Source organism: Cheilinus undulatus, linkage group 1 (assembly GCF_018320785.1).
Source record: "Cheilinus undulatus linkage group 1, ASM1832078v1, whole genome shotgun sequence".
Classification (NCBI taxonomy): Eukaryota; Metazoa; Chordata; class Actinopteri; order Labriformes; family Labridae; genus Cheilinus; species Cheilinus undulatus.
Window position 1 is genome coordinate 30,644,227 of NC_054865.1, and position 25,112 is coordinate 30,669,338.

Below are 25,112 nucleotides of genomic sequence, written 5' to 3' on the forward strand. Positions count from 1 at the left end.
AAACTTTTTTTTTTTTTTTTTTTTTTTTTTTAATACGCATACACCCCTTATTGGGACCATATTTGTAAAGGATACAGTTCTCATCCCCCTCTACGTTTCTGGGTGGTCCTGGCATGTTGAGCAGTACTAGTCGGGCATCATGGGATCTGTTGACTATCACCTCATTCAGCTTCACAGCTGTGTGCATCCGCCGCACATTGGACTGATCCCTGGTGTGCAGCAGGGACAGGAGACACAAAACAATAAATGTGCTGGTTAAAAAAAGTATTGAGACAACTAAAGGCAAGCTTTCACTGGCAGGCAAAAAAATCATTTAAAAAAGCTTCAACCCTCAACGTACGGTTTGAGGCTCATGAGTTCTCGGAAGTTCTCTGGAGCATTATTCCGGTTTCTTCTCTCTGCCTCACACTTCTCTCTCGTCCATGTCATCTGTACCTTTTCAGGAGGAGCCTCTATTATCTCCTCCTCTTCATCCGAGTAGAGACTTCCCATACGTACCAAAGAGTGTCTGTCTTTCACCAACTGGGCCTGGAAAAGCCAGGTATTGATCATGAGGCTTGGCATTCACATTTTTTTGTTACAAGCACAGTTATTTAAAGCTATGAGCAGAGTGTGGCTCAGCAGGTTAAATTTTATAAGTGCAATAGTACAAACAAAAATGAAAAGACAGCTGTTTAAATTGTTAATTTGTTTTACTATATATGATATTGTGGGTTTTTTTCATCTATTAAAAAGATAACATTTCATCTTTAAAACATTTCCCATCAACAAACATACTTCTCTTTGTCTCTCTGCACTGGACAGCCTCATTTGCCTCAACATCTGGGACCGCTGTTCCATCATTAATGTACGTTCATAAGTGTATGCTGAGATGTCACTGTCATGCTAAAATAGCACAAGAATAAAAAGATCACAAGCGGTTACAAACTGACACATTTTTCTGTTGAACATAGAATGAAAGTAAAACAACATAAAACTCAAGGTAAACTGTTTTCTTTAATAATAAATCTTACAGTAAACATTCTTTCCATAAACCATAATGGCCATCTAGTTTCAATTGAAGTTTGTATTGGTTTCTGTATCTAGGCAGTAAAATCCTTATGCCAACAAAGTCTTCACTTTTGTCTGGATAAGGTAAGGGATTCTTACCATCTCCACCACCTCCACCTCAGCCTCTATCCTCAGCTGGTAAAGGAAGGTGGCCAGATCTTTCTTCATCTGGATGCTGTTATCATCCATCTGTGCTACAGTGAAAATGCGCATTTTGCATTTTCTCCACACCTAAAATGCAGAAATAACAATCAGGTTCACTACTAGTGTAATATCTTCTGAAAACGTGAACATACTTTAAAAAAGAGCTGTCTGCAGAAAGAAAGGTCTCAACATTAAACTAAAAAGATTATTCAAGTTCCTATGTGAGGTTCTTTAACTAGGTATTGAACAGACTTAAACCAAGACTGATGCATTTTTATAACAAAATTAAAAGGAAACCCTGTAGTAGTACTGACTTTTCTAAACAGGCATTTTAAATGTAAATGTGTAATTGCTGCCACAGGGTAGGTGTCGGCCGAAGTGATCACTACTATGCTGACAGAATTTCCTGTTATGGACATAGGAAGCTTACTATCAACAGCATCCTTACTTCTATCATCATTACTACAATCATTTCAATCTAAGAGCAACTCTACTTTAACTGCTATAATTTCTGATAATAGTTCTCTATATTTCATTATTTTCAAAGCTGCTAATGCTAATAATGTAGTGTTCTGTTTTTGATCAATCATGGTTGTTTTTGCTAATTCTTCACTACCTTCATTACTGACATTATAGCCATATCCTAGAAAAATGGCAGATAAGTTATGGCCATGAGAGCCACAAATTTAATTTACATGTGTTGTTTTGTTGTTTCTCTTGTCCCTCTTTCTGCAACTCTTCTCTCCTGCTTCTTCCTGACACCCTACCCCCCTACCCATTTCCAACCCAAGTATGGCTTCAGCAGATAGCTGTCAATGTGAGTCTAGTTCACCTCGAGGTTTTCCTCGCCACTGTTGATGCTTTAATATTGCTAGTGCTGAGCTCATAGTGATTAATGTTGAGTCTTAACAGTAATACATCAAAGAGTACAGCCCAGGCCTGTCCTCTTTGTAAAGTGCCTTGAGGTAACTTTGTTGATGAATTTGCACTGACATATAAAGATTGATTCATTGAAATCACCTTTTATTACATTATTCACAGCAAAAATTCTAAATGACATTGATATGCAAAGATATTAGACAATCTGATTTGTCCACAAGGGGGCACAAAAGTTACCACTAGCCTAAATTTTCCAACAGGAGCTTTAAAGGTGAAAACATGGGTTTCTTTTGTTTTGATGTATTTTAAAGGAAAAAATATCCCTTGTGTTCATTGAGTTTTTAAAATAAAATTCAAAAATGCTGAAACAGAACAATTTAACACCTTTTACTAATGTTCGATACAGCCACCGATCATTCTTAGAACTCTAAATCTATAATTAAGAGTCAAAATTTAAACCTTCTGGGGCAACTTACTGGAATATAATCCAAAGAAGTCTCTTTACTTACTTTGTGTTGTTTGAGCAGAAAAGGCAGCAGCATTAGCATCCCACCATCATGGACGATCCACCACACATCAATGTTGCCATCTGTGAAGCGTTCATGGTTGCTTGGGTAGAAGGAGACATTTTTGGGCACCATGAGTGCGAGCTGGGCAGCTGTGGTGCAGCGGACTGTGTCTAAGAAGAAAGGAGCAGAAGAAGGCATGGAGGCAAACTTGGTTGAATAATTTCAGTAAGCTACAATTTGAAGTCTGTGTGATAACTTTTAAATATACTTAGCTTCAGAAATGCTGATTGGTATGATTACATGATTAGTTCTAAATAAGTTTTCCAGTGACATTCTTACTAATAAAGGTCTTCCAGGCCCGAGGGTCCTCACTCTGTCTCCAGCCGTACGGCCAGCCCATCACCACAGTATTGTGCTTCATGCCCCCCAGACCACAGGACTGGATCAGATGCACAACACCCTCCCGCACCTTAGCAGCCACCACCACCTGGCAGAACCCTTTTACTTTCTCAATCTCCATCATATTCTTAATGGCCTGGCAGGAAAAATGGGAAATTAGGATTTAAATTCTGTGACCACAATAAATAGAAAGCAGATGTTGCAATGATAAATGAAACATTTATAATGCTTAAAATGATATTTAAAAGTATAGATGTATACAAGTGCATGCCTTACAATAAATACCACAAGTGAAACCATTTGTAATAAATCTTTGGAACTGATACTGGAGCATGGTTGCCATTTGCTGTGCTTCTGAGATTACAAAAGGTGTTGCATTGTAACAATAAGTCCCAACAGTCAGCAACAAAGCACAAAAGAGAATAGTACAGAGCAGTGGTTCAACTGGTGTGTCAGGACCTAGAAGTGGGTTGGAGCTGCTTTCAGTTGGTTGTGATTGTGTTCCTGGGGAAAAAGGTGTGGCTGGAAAGCCTATGATGTACAAAAGCCCTAAGTGGACATACATGCATTTAACTTACTTTACTCCATTTTTACAGAAGTAAAGTTTGGTTGTTATGATCCCAACTTATCTCTTTGTTCAATTATGTTTTGTTTCTTTGAACTGCAACATTTTCACTAAATACACGATGTGGACAAAAGTATTTGGCCACCTGCTCATCACAAAAGGGACTGCAATGACACTGGATTCAAATACATGTACTTTGATATGGACTTGTCACTTCTTTTGCAGCTATAACAGCCACTCTTCTTGGGAGGCTTTCCACAAGATGTTGGAGTGTTTTGTGCGCTGGGAAAGAGGTAAACTCTGTGGGCACGCTGTCAGTTCTGGTATGAGTGTAGGGCTTTGTTTTGCTGCTAGTGATGGATCGCGGGTCTCTGCGTTCGTACACGCCGCCCCATGCTATCTCAATAGGTAGCATTCAGTAGTCTCCTGTTGATCAGGCAATGTTCTGTTACAGTTCCTGGCAGTTGTTAGCTTTTAAACTAGCCAGGAGTTGTAGTTCAGACTGAGGTCTCGTTGATGGGGCTTAGGTCAGGGGGCCAGTGTAGGCCTGTTAAGTTCTACACTGAGCTCATCAAACTATGTGTTAGTCTTGCTTTGTGCACCCAGAGGCACAGTCATTTTGGGATAGAGAAAGGCTTTTCCCAAAATGTCATCACAAAGTTGGAGGCAAACCATTGTCCAAAATGTCTTAGTATGCTAAAGCATAAAGACTAGCCTTTACTGGAGATAAGGGGCCTAGCCCAAACCCTGAAAAACAGCCCCATACCATTATCCCTCCTCTGCCAAATTCACAGCTGGAATTTCCCACAAAGGAGGTAGTCGGTCTCAAGGCAGACTATATGGCCCTTTGTAATATTTACCTGTTCAGCTGCCTGCATTTCACCATAGCTGTCCAGGAAGTTACCCTGAAGGACGGAGCCCACTATTGTCAGACCCTTTCCGGCCTTTAGTTGCGAGGCAAAGGTCAGCAGGCGAGGGTATTTCACATGGAGGTCCTCATCCAGCTTTAAAAGCACCAACAACTGCGGTCTGAGTGCACATAGACAGTCAATATGAGACAAAGGCCTGAGAGAAAATAGATCAAAGGACCCATGTAAAAAGTAGTAGATGTTGTAATGCAAGGCAATAAAATTCAAGTTAATTCACAGAGCACCATTCATCCACAAAGCAATTGATTAGTGATATATTTTAAATGAATAGATAGTTTTTCATTAAAATAGTTCCTATGTAATTGTTGCTCATATAATAATTAAGGTCATTAAAGCGTGTTAGCTCTCACTAGCCTGCTTTTTGTCCTGTTCACCAGTAATCACTTCAAGAATAAGGCAAGCTGTTGTGTAACCGCTAAAGTGGAAGTTCAGGTTACACTTAACACTTAACTGGAAATGCAAAGCTTTAGAGATTCTAGTGAAAAAGGAAAAGGTCCTTTTAGACCCCAAATTTCTAAAAGTGTCTTACAAAAATATATGCTTGAGAGGATTCAGAGAGCTGGTAGTATATTGCTCAATGGTTGCTTACTGTTTAGTGAACTATTATCATAGGTCTAGAGAGCTGTTTTATGCAGGTTATCATTATTATAGGGATTCTGTGGCATTCATTTGTATTTTATACCTCCAGTTCTTGGTGTGGGGGGGTCCAATCTCCAGTCTTAACAGGGCGTATCTTGCAGCACTGAGAGACAGTCCCCTGATCCCGTCTCCCCATTCTTTCTCAGCTCTGTTGTTTTTTGAGCAAATGAGACAAAACAAAACTTACAATTTAACCAGCTGTGTAAACAAATCCACAACAGGCATGCAAAGATAAGACAGAAATGCTGTGAGGCAACCAATAATGTACCAATCCTTCACAGCAGGACAAGAACTCCAGACTGAAGACATACCCCTGGTATTCAATGTACTTGTAGATCATCCCAGCAATCCCCATGGCTACAATGGCGTAGTACCAGGACGAGATGAACATTAAAGCCAGACACATACTCATACCCAGGAAGGACAGAGCCCTGTGAGTGTGATATAAAGATAAGGTTACAGAAACTTTGCTCCCCAGTTTACATCATGCCCTGAATGTTTGAGTGTCATTGTTTGAATGTGTGAACAGTTTGGACAGCCAAACTGGGAAAGATAGAGTATGCATCACATCCTACCATTTGAGGTCAGAACAAATACAGTGGAGATATTTCTGCACTCACCAGTGGTAATATTTAAACCTTGGCCTCCAGTTGGGTGTGCGTAAAAGAGTCTGAACGGCACAGGCTAAGTTCACAAAAAGATAGCACATTAAGAAAAACCTGTGGAATACAAGCAGACAAACATTTGTCACAGATTATACAGGTGCAAGTAAACTAAACTACGATTTAAGGCCAGTGTATTATTCGAGTTTCTTGTCAGACTAAATAAAACATTCATCCAATAAGACCATCCTATTTCAAGTTATAACTTGTGGCAAGTAAGGACTTCATTGAAGACACTAAACAAGCACAGTTTGCTTTCTACATATGCAGATGTTTTACTCTTTTTCTCTCTTTTTTTTGTTCATATCTTAAAATTGCATGTTTATCTGGATTTTTCAGGCGAATATTTGTAGCTTATATTGGGGGCAAGAAAATATTCAACTGAAATTAGAAAAATACACTTGATATTGCCCGGATCTGACATGATTTTTGGCACCATGTCAGACCATGCAACAAAAACCTTTCCTGTCTTAGCTGAAAGACTGGCAGCATTAAAAGTGTGATCCTGATCAGCTATGGCATTACTGGTCGTGACATTATCTGCTCTTTGTGACTGTGTACATGTTCATAGGTCATCAGAAAAGCAGGACAGAAGTTACATGTATGGCTACATTGGAAGCACTCCGTGTGATGATAAAGAAAAAGAGAAAGAAAAACAAATGTGGATCCGTCCATTTGTATCAAGAAGAGGACAAGAAAATTAGATAAATATCATTATGTGTGTGTTCTGTTGGTCATGGTCAGTATAATTTGGCTTTTCTGACACAAAAAAATACAAATAAAAACTCTTTAATGTCAAAGGGAAAGGAGATTTCTACAAAGTAATGTAAATTAAACAAAAACATGTAATGTAAATTAAGTAACTGCATAAATATTCAACCCCTTCAAGTCGGTATTTAGTAGATCCACTTCAGTAAGGCTTGCACATCTGGACACTGCAATTTTACTCCATTATTCTTTGCAAAACTGCTCAAGCTCTGTCAGGTTGCATGGGGGTGTGAACAGCCCATTTCAAGTTCAGCCACAAATCTATATTTGATTGAAGTCTGGGCTTTGACTCAGCGACTCCAGAACATTCACTTTGTCTTTAAACCATTTCTGTGTAGCTTTCACTGTATGCTTTGGGTTATTGTCTTGCTGGAAAATAAATCTTCTATGCCACAGTTCTCTTGCAGACTGAATAAAATTGTCCCCCTAGATTTTCCTGTATTTTGCTGCTTTCATTTACCCTCCACCTTTACAAGCCTTTCAGGGCCGGCTGCTGAGAAGCATCCCCATAACATGATGCTGCCACTACTGTGCTTTACACTGGGGATGGTGTGTTTGTGATGATGTGTAGTGTTTGGTGTTTGCCACACATAGTGTCTTGTCTGATGGTGAAAAAGCATCGTTTTGGTCTCATCAGACCAAAGAACTTTCTTCCACATGACCATGGAATCTCCTAAATGCCTTTTGGCAAACTAGTCAAGATTTGATGAGAGTTTTCTTCAACAGTGGTTTTCTCTTTGCCACTCTCCCATAAAGCTTTGACTGATGAAAAACCCAGGCAACAGTTCTTGTATGCAGAGTCCCTCCCATCTAAGCTGCTGAAGCTTGTAACTCCTTCAGAGTAGCCATAGGTGTCTTGGTGGCTTCTCTCACTGGTCTCCTTCTTGCATGGTCACTCAGTTTGTTAGGACGGCCTGATCTAGGCAGACTTCCACATGTGTCATGTTCCTTCCATTTCTTGATGATAGGTTTAATTGAACTCCTGGGGTTGTTCAGTGCCTTGGATTTTTTTTTTGTATCCATCCCCTGACTTATACTTTTTAATAAACCTTTTATCCGAGTTCCACGGAGTGTTCCTTTGTCTTCACAGTGTAATAGTAGCCAGGAATACTGATCAACAGGTGACTGGACCTTCCAAACACGGGTGTGTTTGTACTAAAATCACTTGAGACACATTCACTGAACTCAGGTGGCCCTCATTTCACTAATAGTGAGACTATAGCATCAACTGGCTGGACCTCTGTGTAATTGGGTCAGTCACTTTAAAGCCGGCAAATAATTATTCAAACATTTCTTTTATATTACATAGTTTTGATATATTGACATTACTTTGTAGAAATCTGTTTTCACTTTGAAATTAAAGAGTTTTTTTTTGTCTAAAAATCCAAATTATATTGACCATGACTGCTTTATAAAATCAACAAAAGGGTAATACATCCAGGGAGTGAATACCTTTTATAGGCACTGTAAATTCTACCATGCCAGTCATGTTAAGATAGGGTTGTGGACCCTCAAAGATGCATTGCTGATTATGCCATCACCTACATTTGTCATTTCTGACAATCGTAATCAGGCCCGAAGCTTAACAGTTGGTAGAAATGACACAATGTGGCTAAATTCATGTCATCAGATCCAACCTTAAAATGTGTGAGAGCTTAATGTGAGTTGTGTGCTGCTAATACTTTGCATTTGTCTTTTTTTATATGTGGGCATGTGATCTTACATTGAAAGGATGGGGGCCACCATGTCCAGAGAGGCTATTAGAATTCCCAGCTCAGCGATAAGACCAGTGAGGAGTAGAGCCCATGTCGGCTCTCCGTTTGTCTTTCCATGACCAAACACCTGAAAGAAAAAACTCAAAACCTTCATACGCAGTGATGCAAATCATTTGTTTGGTACTGTATCATATTCAAATAAGGTTACAGTTCAAATACAGCCAAATGCAAAAATGTCCAGTGTGACATTCTGTTTACAACTGTTGTGCATTAGTATCTGGCAGTGTTGACAACAGTAGTAAAATGATTAAACAGTGTACGATGAATAATGTGTGCTGTCTCACCCTGAGGAAAGGAATGATGTTGTCCTTAGCGATGGCCTGAAGAAGCCGTGGAGCCCCTGTTAAGGACTGAAGGCCTGCCCCAACTGTAGAGAAGAAGGAGCCAATGACAATGACCCATGGAGACGGCCAGGAAAGTGTTCCCACCACCAGGTTTTTCCTAACAGCATCCCCAAATCTGTAAATACAAGATGATGCTATTTTTCCCCACTGTTAACATCTAAATTCCAGGAAGTGATCTAAAAATATCACAAAGTTGCAATCAAACATAAAGTGCTTACTTGTCCCTGAGGACTACGCCTTCAATACAAGCCCCAAACAGCACCACAGAGCTGAAATCTGAATACAAGAGGTCAAGGAGCTTCAGGTGACACATAGATGTTAAATAAAATCTGCTTTTCTGTTTTTTCTTTGAGAGCTAGTTTTCATTACAGTAAGGATACAAACAAGGGAAGTAGTAGTGATAGCTAAGATTGTCCCCATAGGGATGGACTTCTGAGCGTCACGGAGATCCCCAGATCTGTTGGAGCCTGCCATGATACCTGTAAAAACATATGAACAAGTTAAAAACAAAAATGGTGTGACTGTGCCCCCTACTGGCTAAACTGGGAGGATTAAAGCTCCCTCTTTTGTTTCATTTAGAGCAGTTTCACCGAATTTGGCAAACTTTTATGTAAAATTGATTTTAGCGATAGTTACCATCTGTATTCAGTGGTTTAATATAACATCCGAAATTATATTGCCAATGGAAATTTAGCTTCTAAAAGCCAACAAGTCCATCTCTATACAACCTGTACAGACACATTTTTGTTTACTGTCATTATTATATCAATTGCTATATAATGCTTAATTTGGAAAAAATAATTACTCTTGGCCCCTAACAGCATATCTATGGTTGGTTGAAGACATAGCTTTACCTGTGGCAGATGGGAAGAAGATCCCCACCAGGAGAGTGAAAGATGTAGCAATGTCTGCAGACACATACATGCCAAAGGTCTCCATAGCTCCATGAGCATCCACTGACTGAAGAGCAGCTTTCTCTATGATATCACCTTTCTGCATGTAGTTTCCCCACATGTTTTCTAACAACAGAGAACAGACATTATGAGAAGTGAAAGGGGGGGGGGGGGGGTACAGTAGAGCCTATGTTTCATCAGTCCTTGTGAAATGATGTTGTATAACATAATTTCCTGTTGTTAAACAGCCTTGTTAAATCTTGCTTAATACTCATCCAGGAATGCAGATGTAGGCAGATGTTAAATGTTTTAACATGGAAAAGGGAACTGCAAATGCAGTCAACCTAATTACAATAATGCCTATGATACAGTGCCTATAAAAAGTATTCACCCCCTTGGATGTTCTACCCTTCATTGAATTTAAAAATCAAACATGGTCAATATAATTTGGCTTTTTGACAAATAAATAAAAGAGAAATCTTTAATGTCAGAGTGAAAACAAATTTCTACAAAGTAATATCAGTTGTATTAGGATGTGTAAGGTAAAATAAGTGACTGCATAAATATCCCCCTTCAAGGCAGTATTGGGAGTTTTACCTTTGGCTGCAATCACAGCACTGAGTTTGTGGATAGGTCTTAATCAGGCTTGCACATCTGGACACTGCAATTTTACTCCTTTTTTTTTTTTTTGCAAAACTGCTCAAGCTCTGTAAGGTTGCACAAGGATCAGGTGTGAACAGCCTTCTTCAAGTCCAGCCACAAATTTTCTATTGGATTGAGGTCCGGGCTTTTACTCGGCCACTCCAGAACATTCATCTTGTTGTCTTTAAACCAAATCTTCTCCAAAGCTGTAGTTCTATTGCAGGCTGAACGAGATTGTCTACTGGGATTTTCCTAAATTTTGCTGTATTCATTTTACCCTCTACTTTTACAAGCAATCCCCTCTCTTATATTTTTCAACAACCTTTTCTCTGAGTTGCTTGGAGTGTTCCTTTGTCTCCATGGTGTAATGGTAGCCAGGAATACTGATTTACCAGTGACTGGACCTTCCAGACACAGGTGTATTTATAATACAGTCATTTGAGACACATTCACTGCATTCAGGTGATCCCCACTTCACTAACTGTGAGACTATTACTTATTTTACCTTACACATTTTTAGGGCCCGAGCACTGACCTCGGCGCGAGGACCCTATTGTAAGTATTTAACTGATATTGCTTTATGTGGAAATCTGTGTCCTCTTTGGCATAAAATAGTTTTTTATGTTTTTGTTTTGGATAAAACAGAAATTATACTGACCATAATTGATTTATAAAATCAATAAAAGTGTAAAACACCTGAGGGAATGAATACTTTTCATAGGAGCCACATATTTAAAACTATAACTCTAGTGCTGCCCCATTAATACATAATTCAGTGGTTTAAATTCTAATCCCTTTTGGTTCTGTGATAAATGTACCTCTGATAATCCCACTGCTCAGTCCAGGGATGCCTTGTATCTCTGTCACATTGTTCTGCATGAAGTAGTCGTCACACTGAGCACTGCTCATGTTACCCGGCAGACAGAATAGTTCCCAAAGCTGACTGGGTACTGTCATGTTTCCCTTCATCACAGTTTTAGCACACACATCAAAGCGGTCCCTCACCAAAGTCCTGTTCCCTAGCATGCAGATTCTGCAGCAAAAACATGGGAAGAAATGTATAAAAACTTAGAAGAAGTCTGTAAAAAATTATAATATGACTACATCTTGTCATCATAACCAAATGTTAAGTCATGATTATTTCCACACGATAAAAAATAAAAGGATTGAACTATGGCTCTACAGGTTATATTTGACACACACATTGCTCGTCGGAATGGTGGAAATAGAAAACCAGCTGAGAAATAAAGGCATCCAACAAAAACAGCACTTGCTTCCTCATAAACCACAACTCCACAAACGATTCAAACTACTTCCTGTCCATTACAGACTAATGTTTTTCATGGTAAACCTTCTCTGCAGACTTACGGGAATTCAGGAGGATGAGTCACAGATTTGATTGCTCCTACATAGATGGAGACTATTGAAATAATGACGCAGGCAAGGAAAAGAGAGGCCAGCTTGTTGACATATTTCACTCCTACAAACACCACCACAGCCATCAGACTCAGACAGATAGAGCCATAGACTCGCATATTGTTCAGCATGGCACTGTCACTCCCAGGGAGGTCTGTGGCATGAAAAATGGCAGCTTGGGGGACCAGATATTTCTGAGGAAGAAATAAAAACAACAGGAATGTAACCTCACATGCGTGTATAGTTTTTTGCAATGAAGAGCAGTGCAGGAAGAAGTCTTGATCTTTTCTAATGTTTCATTTCCAGTGTGAGCTGAAGAACAATATTTCACCAACACCACTGACCAGGAATATTTCAATGGCCCCCAGGATGTACATGGCAGAAGCAAAGGTGGTGCCCAAGTAGAAGCATAGCCCCACTGCTCCTCCAAACTCAGGGCCAAGAGAGCGAGAGATCATGAAGTATGCCCCTCCAGCTGCAACAGCAAAACAAGAGCATTACAAACACATGTGCAGGCCTGCTGCACGCCCTGAACACAACAGTGAATCTATACTGCCCCCCAGTGGAAGAGCATAGCAGGGAAAATTCTGTTCAAATCCCTTTCAAGGCCCATGGAAAAACAGATTAGCTTCTTAAAGTACGTATGAGCACATTTCATAACATAAAGTAAAAGTGAAGCATTACCTGGAACAACACCATTTGTTGCAATGGCACTCATAGATATGGCTGTGAGCATGGTCTGCAGAGGAAAGGAGGAAATATAATTAAAGCTTATGCAATGAGTTGTAACTAAACAGACCAAAATAAATAATTTTCTATGACTTACAAAAGTAAACTAGACCATACTGATGGAACAAGATTGACTATTAGTAAAGCCGTTTTTAAAAGAATGAGTCTTTGCCACAGGGTAGGTGTCAGATGTAGTCATTATCTGTACATTGCTGGAACAGCCTCTCTTACATCCCCATGGAAAGACTCTTTATAAGGGACACATCTGACTCTTGGGACAAAGCAAAATTTGATCTTTGTGTGAGGAAAAAGGCTACTTACACAGGAGCAAGACAAAATCAGAAAGAAACCCTGGTTTAGGGGACTCCTAAATCATGACATGTTCCTTACAATCACCATCTCCATTTAGAGTTTACCTAATTACTGTATTAACCCTTTAAAGCCAAAAGTGAAGTATTATATCTGATAAACAATTTTGTGAGACCTCTCTCTAATCAACATGATCAATAATTCTAAATTAGATATTAACAAAATCATGGCAAAACACTTATTACATAGTTTGTAAAAAAAAAAGGTCTATTAAAAAGAAAAACATGTAGATCTTTCGAAGAGTTTTAGCGATGAAAAAATATAATATGATGTTGATTTTTGACAGCTATGTGTCACCTTTTTCCTTGTTTGGGTCTTTGGGGGGGCTCAACTTTTCTAAGATACAAACAGAGGGGAGGCTTCCAGGAAAAAGGTTGGGAACAACTGAGATCAACTGTATAATATATCCATTGCATAGGACATGGAATCAGGCCTGTCTATCGGCTTTGCATGGTTAATACATTGGTCCCATTTGTTAAATCATAAGTAATTGTAATTGTTAGGTTGGGAATATCTCACAATTTTTAACAGTTTGGCCCTGAGGTAGTGGCCCTCAGTGATAATAGTTGGCCACTGTTTTTATTAAATGAACTAGAGCTATTTTTCTTATTTTTATGTCTCTTTAGTTATTCATGCCTTGTATTAAAAAACAGGTTTTTCTATTTTTAAAAAATATGTCATTGCACTAATCACATTTTTTCCAATTCTAGAAACTCCACATGGTTTGGGTTCATTATTATGACGCTAAATAAGTTAGCACCGCCCCCACGTTCGGTTGGAAGAAGTGCCCCGCTTGGAAGAAGGAGGATCAGGAGAGCCACATCCGTTAAGCCACATCCATTTCCTGAGAGGGGTGTAGTCAGGGGTGGAGTCAGACAGCTCAGTAACATTTAAAGCCACAGACACAGGAACAGCTCATTCTGAGCAGGGCTGAAACAGAGGGTTTTTAGATATGCAAAAATCTAATACTTAAGTGTTTTTACAGCAACAGAAGACTTCACAGTCATGTTTTAGGGACCTCCGAGACAATGTAAACTTGTTTTAAAAGGGTAAAATATGTCCCCTTTAAGGTGACTTTGTGTTTTCCAGGCCTAGTGACTAACTCATGCATGGCCAATATACAGAAGCTATGGCCCTCCAGGAGGGCAACCCAGTTCAATTCAGCTCCTTTCCTGCAGGTCATTCTCCTACTTCCTACAAAATTTTCTCTCCTAACTGAAATGAAGATCCAAGTCCCAGAAATAAATCTTTAAAACATTATTTTCTTAGCTTTAAATAACCAGAATCTTTATGTATCTCTACAGATTCTGACTGGTTTAGTACCCAAATCTGGCCCACATTAATGGTGGAATCAATCCAGTGTAACAGAGAATGTGTGTCAATATGCAGCACATTTGTGTGTGTGTTTCCATACTAACACATGAGCAGCATATGAGGACAATCAGCAGTGACTGCATGATGCCAGCCATCCCCACGATCCACGTAAGGCGCAGGAAAAGAATGACACCGAAAATGTTCTGCAGGCATGGCAAGTAGACTCCCATCAGGGTTCCCATGTTAGGAGACTGATGGAGAGAAAGAGAGAGGGAAGGGCCAGGGAGAAAAGAGATGGGGGTGTTGATATTGGCCATGACATTTCAGGAAACAACTGAATTGATCATTAGTATTGATTGATGTACTTTTAAAAGGTCATCTAATCATGCTATCAGCCCTTTCCCTGAGTGTAGGTCTTACACAGACACAGTAACTGCAGAGCACTCTAAGGCAGAAGCAATCAGTCAGCGGGTCTTAATTCTAGGCTAGAACTTCAGCCAGAGGTAGAGGATAATGTTTCTTAAGCTCAAAAGACTTTGTGTTCTTGATAAAAACAGTGTGGCACAGTGTTCCGGGACTCCTGACCTTGGGGGTCTTCCTGTGTGAGGCCTGAGCGCTCTCCTCCTCCTCGTGTTCCTTGGCTCCCTGCGTGATGTTGGTGTAGCTGACCAGGCGACTGAGCAGAGAGGAAACCTTCGGCCGGATGTCCAGCTCCTCCTGGAAAAAGAGAGGAAGGAAAAGGTTTATTTAGTGGGTTAATGGGCTTGGTGAGACTGTTTTTGACAGAAATATGGTAAAAACAACAAACCTCAAACAAAGCCAGGTTCCTGTCATAGAAGTCATTCTTCTTGCCAGCAGCATCTGTACTGTTGAGAAACGGACTGTCCTCTTTATGGTTTCCATGTCCTATTAATGAGAGGAAAATTTCACTGAAACATTTTAAAAATCATCATGACATATGGCAGAGGTCATCAGCTACATTTGCACAAGGGACAGCCTTTCTAGGAGATGGCTGGGGTATGATTGAGATACTGTTGCTACATACATCTGAGCCAGTCATGTTGTCCATCACTGGGTTTGATGCTAACATGCTGTGCCATGATTGATAAAGAACATGTGAAATAAAGGCCAGTGCTTTAAAGGGCCAATGTTTATTATAATTTGAGATGAGAATTCTGAAATCAAGAAGCATGCTGTTTCCCAACTACCATTATAAAGCACAGTTGAACAAAACACAGAAACAAAACCTGCCTTTGGCATTTTCAGGCAGTTCATATTAACCTGAGAATCAAAAAAAAAGCTAAACAAACTGTTCTCACATTTTTTCAGTTTCAGGTGCAGTGTGTAAAATTGGGACTATCAACATGTAACAGTCAATTCTGGAGTGTGTTGCTCATTTCTCTGGTGATAACTGTGGGAACCAGTGAAGTTTAAAAATCAATACATGCTTTACTGTTATTTGGTTCCTTCTATGGTGCCATAGAAACAGGCAAAATGCAAAAATCCAAGATGGCAGCATCCTTAAAGGGGACCCTCCCTATGTATGAATAAAAGGCTTCTTCTGAGTTAATTTAAAACGTAAATTTAAAAAATGTGTCATCAGATGTCAACACTAACTTAGATCAATCTACTTATAAACGTTATGTTTCAGTTTAACCAAGCTTGTTTTGCTAAATGCTAATAGGCTAAATATTACCGACTGCCTGTTTTAGAAAGGGTTTAGGTAAACTGTTTAAACAGTTTTTTGTTACATTCCTTTTTTCCCATATGTGTGACCTGGTACAGGTGTTTAGTGAAAAAAGAATGTCACATCCTCAGTGTTCTGTCCTTTGAACTCTCTTTCTAAATCACAAAACAGAAACAACATTTATGGGGAAAAAAGAGAAATAGAAAACAATAAACAGTTTCAGTTTTTGTTTTCTGTTATTTTGATTTTTTAGTTTAAAATGGACTGCCTGAAAGAGCCAAGGACAGGTTTACATTTAGTTTCCTTTTTTAAAGTCATTGGAGAATTGATTTTGGATTTCTCATTTCAACTAAAAAATGTGTTAGCCATAAAACACCCTTACCCTCTCTATATGGTTCATGGACATAACCATTAGGACTACAAGGGCTCCCCATACAAAGCTTTTTAGAGAGGAGTAGCTCTTATATGTGGGTGGATGTGGCTGATAATGATAGACAGGTGGATTTCTGCATAAATATTTACACAGTCAGTCCCTCCAGATAAAACTGTCTCAGTCTTCACTGTTTTAGGGTTGATCAAATAGCTGTAGGGATTTAAAGAAAAAAAATAACCCTTCAAAAACATATTTTTACCTCCTAATAATCTTCTGGGGGCAGGATGGGACGCTCCTGGGGCCCTTGGGCCACCAGTTGATGACCACTGACATAAAGGGTCAAACTACAGAAGCCCTTAGAGTACATGCATCCATACAGTCACTCTTCTTTTTAAAGACAGCAACAACATTTTGTTTTTTTTCATAAGATCTCAACTAATTTATCTCAAAATCTGAAGACAACAACACTGGTTCTGCACGATGCCATGAAATTATCGTGAAATTAATTTGTTGTCAGGGGAAAAACAGTGTTGTTACTTTAACATTTTATTTAATTCTCTGAAAACATTTGGGTTGTTTTCTCAAATTCTCAACCTATTTATCTGGTAAATGTGCAATGAAATTGAACCAATATTGATACCAATATTTTAAATGAATGATTTAGCTAATTACTGATACCAACACCAATGTTTTTTTATCATTTCTTTTGCAGTAACATCCCCACTTTGCAAACATTTTCTCCTGATTTTGACCATGAAAATAGATCAATGTTGGCCCAACAGGTCACTTCTGCCCTGTAAAAAATCTCACATTTGATTCAGCAGTTAGGCATACCAGATGTAAGCATTACATTGATTAGAATGAATAGACAGGCTAAACATTGGCTAATGATATCTGTTCATATGGCATTATTTACTAATAGCTGATGTTTGTCAGCAGGGCTAAAATATGCCAATAATGATGCATTTGTGCATCTCTGATTTCTATTTCTCTCTGACTAACATCATCGGATTCCTAGGGATGGAGTGACCACTCATAATCTTCTCATTATCACAGGGAAAAACACTAAAATGAATGTATGGATGTGTGTTTTCTTAGGGTTTTCACACAAACATTTGTTTCAGAAGGTCACAATTTTGGCCAAAATGAGTTGTCATGTTTCACAGGCACATTGCCAATGACAAAAAAATAGTCAGTAATAGAAAAAAGTAAAAAAAAAATGTTTCACATCCATAAGATCGCTGTATTTGATCATTTTGGAAAAGTTGTTTGTTGTTTCACTTATCAACAAAATGAAGTATTTCATCAGTTTACATCATAAATGTTTGAGTCTTTTGTGAACTGGTGAGCATTATTATATGATATAATCTCCATTACAATGAAAAATAATCAAATAGCATTGTCTGCAATTTAATTCATTAAACAAGAAGATAAGAAATAATGCAGTCTTCAATAGCCAATCCATTTTATCTATAATCAGTTTGCTGTAAGGTTTCAACTGTAGCTGTTCATAACTATTCATACATCTAAATAATTCCTCTGTAACAGAAGCATTTAGAAACACAGTGCAAGCAGTGAAGTAGCAGTAAAAGGCCAAAAGCAGCAGAGCCTGACAAAGCAGAGTCCAGGTGATAAACAGGCACATAATTAGATTTTACTCTCATTAACTTCTGCTTTTGAAGAAAAGAATCACGCAGAGATGAGCACAGAGCCCGGAGCAATTATTGCACTCAAAATAACACTGCAAACTTATCACACACACACAGTCATACTGCTACGCATACACACCTCATTACCCTGAAATTACCTAACCTTGGGTTATTAGAGCATGTAAACTCTAACAGTAGCATCTCAAAACACAAAGTAAGCTTGCAGCACAGCAACTGCAAAAGTGGGCATGAAATAGAAAATTAATCAGACCATGTTTCAGAAAGCTCAGCTTCGTTATGAGTGAGTCTACTGAGCTTCTATTCTGGTCTCCACTCACCTGTGTTGTGTGTCCCACTGCTGCTAGATTCACTGTGGGTGAGCATAGCTGTGCGCTTGTGTGCAGTCTGCAGCGGTGTACTCTGTGCTCTAGCTGGGGGAATTGTCGATTACTATCCGGGACACCCAGTCACCCAGGGTGAACACTCATTCAGAGGCCTGATCTAACACATGGTGCACCATGAGGGGGGTGAGTGAGGAGGGTGCAGTGGTAACACACACACTCACTCATACTGGGAATGTCAGCACAATTCTATTTGTAAAATAATGCACCTTACACTCATTTCCCCCTCCTCAGACTTTCCACATTTCTGGGCTTTTGTCCATGTGAATAACAAAAATTTTAAAAGATAAACGGTCTTGAGATTATAAGGCATCTTTCTAGTTGCCAAACTACTCAAAGCACTTTTCACACAGCAGGTCACACCTACCTATCACACCCATTCACTCCTTATTCACACACGGATGGTGAAAGCTGCTATGTACAGTCCCTGTAAGAAATATTCACCCCATTGGATATTTACCCTTGTATTGATTAATAAATCAGTAATGGTCGATAAAATTTAGCATTTTTGAAAAAAAAAAAAACTTTAAGGGGTAAGTGGAAACAGATTTCTACACTGAATTTAACTCAAACAAAATTATATAAATGAAATAAATGACTGCATAAATATTCATCCCCTTTATGGTGAATATCATAAATAACAGAGGCCCAGCCAATTTGTGCTTGTAGTCTCACAATTAGTGAAACAGGGATCACCTGAGTGCAGTAAATGTTACTCAAGTGCACTGTAGTATAAAGACACCTGTGTCCTGGAAGGTCAAGTCACTGCTAAATCATGAAGACGAAAGAACACTCAAAGCAACTCAAAGGAAAGGTTATTGAAAAGTATAAGTCAGGGAAAGGATACAAAAGAATTTCCAAGGCACTGAACATCCCCCAGAGTTCACTTAAATTCATCATCAAGAAATGGATGGAATATGGCACATTTGTAAATCTGCTTGGACCAGACCGTCCTCAGAAACCGAGTGATCGTGCAAAAAGGAGACCAGTGAGAGAGGCCAACAAGACACTACTCTGAAGGAGTTACAAGCTTCAGCAGCTGAGATGAAAGAGACTTTGCATACAACAACTGTTGCTCAGATTCTTCACCAGTCAAAGCTTTATGGAAGAGAGGCAAAGAAAAGCCACTGTTGAAGAAAACTCATTGGATCTCATCTAGAAATAGGCAAAAGGCACGTGGGAGACTCCATGGTCAAGTGGGAGAAAATTCTTTGGTCTGATGAGCCCAAAATGGTGCCTTTTGGCCATCAGAGTTGAAGCTATGTTTGGCGAACACCAAACACTGCACATCACCACAAACACATCATCCCCACTATGAAGCACATTGGTTGCAGCATCATGCTGTGGGGATGCTGGCCCTGTAAGGCTTGTAAAAGTAGAAGTTAAAATGAATGCTGCAAAATATAGGACAACCTTGGAGGACAATCTTATTCAGTCTGCAAATTAGACAATGATCCGAGGTGTACAGAGGAAGCAACACAGATATACTTTAATGACAGCAAGGTGAATGTTATGGAGTTACCGAGTCAAAGCTCAGACCTCAATCCAATAGAGAATTTGTGGCTTGACTTTAAAAGGGCTGTTCACGCCAATCCCTGTGAAGCCTAACAGAACTTGAGCAGTTTTGAAAAGATGAATGGAGTAAAATCACAGTGTACAATTGTGCAAGCCTTATTGAGGGGTTACATTCAAATAAAGAGTAAAACATCTAAGGGGTAAATACTTTATGGGCATTTTATGTAGAGTGGCCATAAGTATTAACTAATCCCATTCATTTACATCCTTGCATATTCACATTGCCACTGATGCAGAAGGAGCAATATGAGATTTAGTGTCCTGCCCTAGGATACACTGACATCTGACAGAGGGAGCTGGGTATTAAACCCCTGACCTTCCAGTTGAGAGATGACCTACTCTGGGCCACATCCCCAAAAGCTCTCATTTGTCGGATACACAGCATCGTCTGAAGGCAGTTGTTTCCTCAACAGATCACTGAAAGTGTTTCATATTTTCATGTGTAAATATTTTTGGATAAAATAAATCCAGGCTGCACGGTGGTGGAGTGGTTAGTGCTGCAACTGTACAGCAAAAAGGTTTCCTGGTGTGAATCCCCTACAAGGCCTTTCCATGTGGAGCTTGCATTTTCTCCCATGCATGCATTCTCCCTCAGACCAGAGAGATGGTTGGATGACTCTAAATGAACTGGAGGCACGAGTGTGACTGCTTGTTTGTCTCTGTATGTCAGCCCTATGACTGACTGGTGACCAGTCCAGGGTGTGCCCTTTCCCCCTGTGACAGCTGGGATTGGCTCCAGCCTGGAACAAAGACTAGATAAAGGATGGATGGATATCATAAACCCTTCAATGTCAAAATTAAGATCTATTTTGTGATAGTCTGTGCATAAAACTCAAATAAAATTAGTCTGGATTGGCTTTTTTAATGATTAAACATCAAAGACACATCTCTGGGTTTTATTTCAACATTAGATTAAGGATCAAATATCTAGTGGGAGAAAAACATCAAATGATCTGTAGAACATGGGACATGTTTTTTTTTTGTCGTTTTTCTTTCCAACCTTGTCAAGCACTCTGCTGGACTATGCCGATGTTTGGGAATAGATCAAAGTAAAAACTATGCCAACACTGTCCTCTAGTGTCTTCTTGCTGTCAGTGGCAGGAGATTAAAGCACAACATCTGTGTTTGAGGCTCTACAGAAGAATTACTATTGCTGATTAGACGGAGACATCAGTTTACCTGAAGGGACATCTGGTCTTTTTACACCATGTAAATTAATGTTGCTCAAAATTTGTTCTACAAGATCAATCTTGATGCTAAACCCTAAAATAGTAAAGCTTCTAACTTTGGCCAGTAAATTAAAAGTCACTTTAACTTTGGGGCTGAGAAGACAGCAGGGGTCTCTGGTTAATAACCTGTCTAATTAAAAAGATTGAAGATTAACGGGCCTCTTATAAAGGCGTACAGAAGTCATGCTGTGTTCACTGAACGGCACAGAGGTTTAATGGGAGCGTGTTCTGACATGTTGCCTTGGCCCCCACTAAACACAGCCCACACCCAGCCCAGGAGATCAAAGAGCGTCTGTGCTGTGGTGCTGACATTTTTACTAAATGATGCATTTAGGCGAAGAACTTAAGCATACACAGGGATTACTTTCACTTTTTACTGGAGTCATGCAATCAAAATTGTGTCTTTTGTAGTGGACCCCTACCCTATTTTTGGCTACCACCTTTCATTGTTGCCCCAGACTTTTTGTCAGGAGTATCTGGATGTCTGTGAATCGATTCCCAGACAAGATGCTGTGCTGTCAAGACTTTTCAAAGTGCAAAGAGCACTGGGCTACATCTAAAGAAAACGCTTCAGTACAAATCTACTGATCAGTATGACTCCTGCCTAGTTGCAGGTCAAACCAACAACTTCCACACAGTTGCAAAACTTCTTCAACATTTGTGTTAAAAAAAGGCACCCAGTTTACTCAATATAAACTTCAGTAGTACTTGGATGAAAGATTTGGGTTATTCAAAGTTTTAATAGTGATGCACATTTCCAGGAGCACTAAATTTCAAAACATAGAAACCCATCAGTAACGCGCCTTTGCTTTTTAAAGCCTATTAGACATGGAAAACAATATCCATGTCTATTAGCTTCTTAGGCTTTTGTAAAAGCCTCTTTGCTAAACTTCCTCTTTAATAACATTTAAGACTTAACACCGAGAGGCAGAGAAGTCAGACAGCTTAGCCCACCCTGCACAACTAATTGCACTTTGTGCAGCCAGTTGGCAAGAATGTTCTACTTATGATGTGTTTGGAGGTGATGTTAGTTTTATGAGTGTGTAAAGAAACTGATAAGTAGCCTTTTCTTATTCTGTTTTTTAAGCTGCATACTTATCGGGCATAGCTGGACGACATGTAATACTACTGTTACCTGGAAGCAGCTTAAATGGTATAAGAGCAGACTTGTTCTGTATTGTGCTGTATTCAGGTCATTTTATGCTTTCAGGCACATTAAATGTTTCTTTCCCTTCTCAGATTCACTGCATTCAGGCTGGCTATGTGAGAACACGTATGAAACCCTCCTGTAGTTCAGTCAGGACCACCACACATGTAATTTGGAGTGATACATTTTCTCTTCACTAACAGTGATTGATTTGCTCTTGTTGTTATTAATATTTGTTGGTGTGGCTGTTCTGGGATCCCTCTGCCCTTTCACAAGCCTATGTGGAAATCATCCAGCAGGAACAGCATACGTTCCTGCTCTTCCTATGCCTACAAGGAAAGCCCAAGGCAGGGAGAGAAGCAGCAATTAGCCCCAGATCAAAGCAGGCATCAATAACAACAGAATGATGTTGGTTTACTCAGATATAGCATAGAGGAGGAGCTGGGGTGGAGGGGGGCTAAAGGAGCAGCTTAGAGAGGGAGCAGCAAGGCACAGACATGCTAGAGCAGTCTAAATATAGCAGCATGAGTTCTGTTACCTTATGAACACTTAGGGCTATCAGTTTTTGTACTGACCACTGTAGTCACTTATCATGTTTTGTCCTGCACTGCTGATTTTTTTGTAAAGAAGGTCTGACTCACTTACTGTGAACCAAATCTACTAACAGGTATAAATAAAGTCCCTTTACCCTGCTGTTTCAAAGTTTCCTTGTAAATCTGATTATATTGTTAATAAAAAAAAAAAAAAAAAAACACTGAACAGATTTGTAAATATTTGAATTAGTCTTTGCAATGGCTAAATATAAAGGCCTTCATTACAAATTTTATTGTTTGCTCTATTTAGAACCATAGTGATCTTTTAGAATGAAAATATCCATTATATATTCAACTATCATCTTACATTTGTGACAAAACAAACAGCTTCAAAACAGATTCGCATTTCAACGAGTACTAAATACGTTTATCATGGATAGGCCATCTGTTGTCATAGACTTGCAGTTAGAGCTGCAGAAATCCCCCACCAAAATGGTGTCTGTTTGGAACCATTTCAGAAGCCTGAATTAGCAGCATTTATACGGTTCAACATTGGGGTCAAAGCCCGTCCCAGTGACTGTGGAGCATGCACATGTAAGAGAAACTCAATCTTCTTGCACAGTAACTAGATATGTTAGTCTGGCTTTAAGAAATTTGATTTTGATTGATTTCAGTCAGACTAACATGTGCACAAGTATTTCAAAAGTCCAGTTTTAGTTAGACTAACACAATAATTCATCTTTTTTTTTTTTTTTTTGCATGTTAACACACTGGCTTTGACCTGTTACTGCTGACAACAGACAAAAATTGTGAGCAGTCATCCTGTACACTTTAACATGACTCAGTTTTGATACTTTTATCTAAACTAGTAGATCCCAACCAGAATCAGAATGATGAGTTTCCCTTCATTAGCAATAGGAGATTCTTTCAAAGTCCTAGAAGTGACAGAGCGGAGCCCAGTTGTGTTATATTGTGCTTTTAAATAGGTTACATCGTATAAAGTTTCAATAAAAGGTTTTCCCGAAAGCCCAGTCACTGGTTAATCAGTATTCTTGGCTGCTATCACACCATGAAGACAAAAGAACTCTCCAAGAAACTCAGAGAAAATTTTGTGGAAAATTTAAGTCAGGGGATGGATCTAAAGTTTTATCAAGGCACTGAACATCTTCTTGAGTTCAAGTAGGTGTGTAAATCTGCCTAGTTTGAGGAGACTAGTGAGAGAGGCCAATAAGACACCTATGACTATTCTCAAGAAGCTTCAGCAGCTGAGATGGGCCAGACTCTGTATACAATAACTATTGCCCAGGTTCTTCGCCAGTCAAAGCTTTATGGAAGAGTGGCAAAGAGAAAGTCACTGTTGAAGAAAACTCATTAAATCTCTACTAAAAATTAGCAAAAGGCATGTGGGAGACACCATGATGAACAAGTTATTTTGTCTAATTAGGGCTGTTAATTGATTTAAAAAAGGATCAAGTTAATCACATCACTATGATGTGATTAATCATGATTTATCACAGCATTTCTTTCATTTTGTTAATTTTTAGATTTTTAAATGTCCTTACTACCAGGTGTTTATTTTAATTATTTTAACTTTATGTCTAGCTTTTTACTGAAAAATGTATTATTATTATTATTATTTTTGTTTTTATTATTATCTATAAATTAACATTTAAAATACTACCATTTTCTTGCATTTTTGTTTGAGATATAGTAGTACAAGTATGGTGTTTAAATGAAGAAATATTAAACAAACTAGAGTTTTTAAACTTATCTGTGGTTTGTAAATCAGAGTGTCTTCATTCACTAAGCAATAATATTTATAAACTGCAAACGAGCCCAGAAGACAAACACATCAGGTACAAAATAACTTCTGCTGTAAAGTTAATGATCAGGTGTGCTGTTACTCTGAGGTAGCTGAAGTTGCTGACTGATGTCCAGTGCTCTCTCCTCAGTGTAATAAAAGTAGCTCGGCCCAGCTGCTTCACTTTAGTTTCCTTTTTAGCTTTCATACAGTTCACAGATTCTTGCGACAGTAGTTCTCGTAGGTGTTCTGTGGCATGGGTCATCCGAGGCGGCCCGGATGATGTCTTGAAGCCCCTTGTTGTCAATGGTGTTGATGGTTTGCAGTCTCTGGCAACCCATTAGCGATCGCATTAGTTTAGATGTTGTCGTTTTGGGGACAAATCTGGGTCTGCTGGACTGCGCTGGTGTAACTTGGAGTTATGGCTTGATCCCGTGTTGTTCTTAGTGTCTTTGCCAACATTAGCAACATTATCATGGCTTGATTCTGTGTTGTTGTTAGCGTCTTTGCTAACATTAGCAACATTAGCTATCATGGCTTGATCCTGTGTTGTTGTTAGCGTCTCTGCTAACATTAGCAACATTAGCTATCATGGCTTGATCCTGTGTTGTTGTTAGCGTCTCTGCTAACATTAGCAACATTAGCTATCATGGCTTGATCCTGTGTTGTTGTTAGTGTCTCTGCTAACATT

At 39.1% G+C, this 25,112-nt stretch overlaps 1 protein-coding gene across 1 annotated transcript in view; it reads right to left on the reverse strand.

Annotated features, from left to right (window-relative positions):
• Nucleotides 1-25,112, reverse strand: part of slc12a4 (solute carrier family 12 member 4) — a 36,353-nt gene that overhangs the window by 1,110 nt on the left and 10,131 nt on the right. Inside the window, exons 2-23 of the mRNA XM_041783051.1 lie at nt 14,835-14,932; nt 14,612-14,743; nt 14,131-14,277; nt 12,299-12,353; nt 11,959-12,089; nt 11,567-11,808; nt 11,017-11,231; nt 9,518-9,682; nt 9,044-9,142; nt 8,882-8,939; nt 8,604-8,778; nt 8,268-8,386; nt 5,735-5,833; nt 5,426-5,545; nt 5,158-5,262; nt 4,407-4,575; nt 2,922-3,117; nt 2,583-2,752; nt 1,150-1,281; nt 778-885; nt 341-528; nt 76-209 (exon numbers count right to left, since the gene is read on the reverse strand). Of these exons, the coding sequence (XP_041638985.1) occupies nt 76-209; nt 341-528; nt 778-885; nt 1,150-1,281; nt 2,583-2,752; nt 2,922-3,117; nt 4,407-4,575; nt 5,158-5,262; nt 5,426-5,545; nt 5,735-5,833; nt 8,268-8,386; nt 8,604-8,778; nt 8,882-8,939; nt 9,044-9,142; nt 9,518-9,682; nt 11,017-11,231; nt 11,567-11,808; nt 11,959-12,089; nt 12,299-12,353; nt 14,131-14,277; nt 14,612-14,743; nt 14,835-14,932 (3,057 nt within the window). The remainder of the gene's footprint in view (nt 1-75; nt 210-340; nt 529-777; nt 886-1,149; nt 1,282-2,582; nt 2,753-2,921; nt 3,118-4,406; nt 4,576-5,157; nt 5,263-5,425; nt 5,546-5,734; nt 5,834-8,267; nt 8,387-8,603; nt 8,779-8,881; nt 8,940-9,043; nt 9,143-9,517; nt 9,683-11,016; nt 11,232-11,566; nt 11,809-11,958; nt 12,090-12,298; nt 12,354-14,130; nt 14,278-14,611; nt 14,744-14,834; nt 14,933-25,112) is intronic.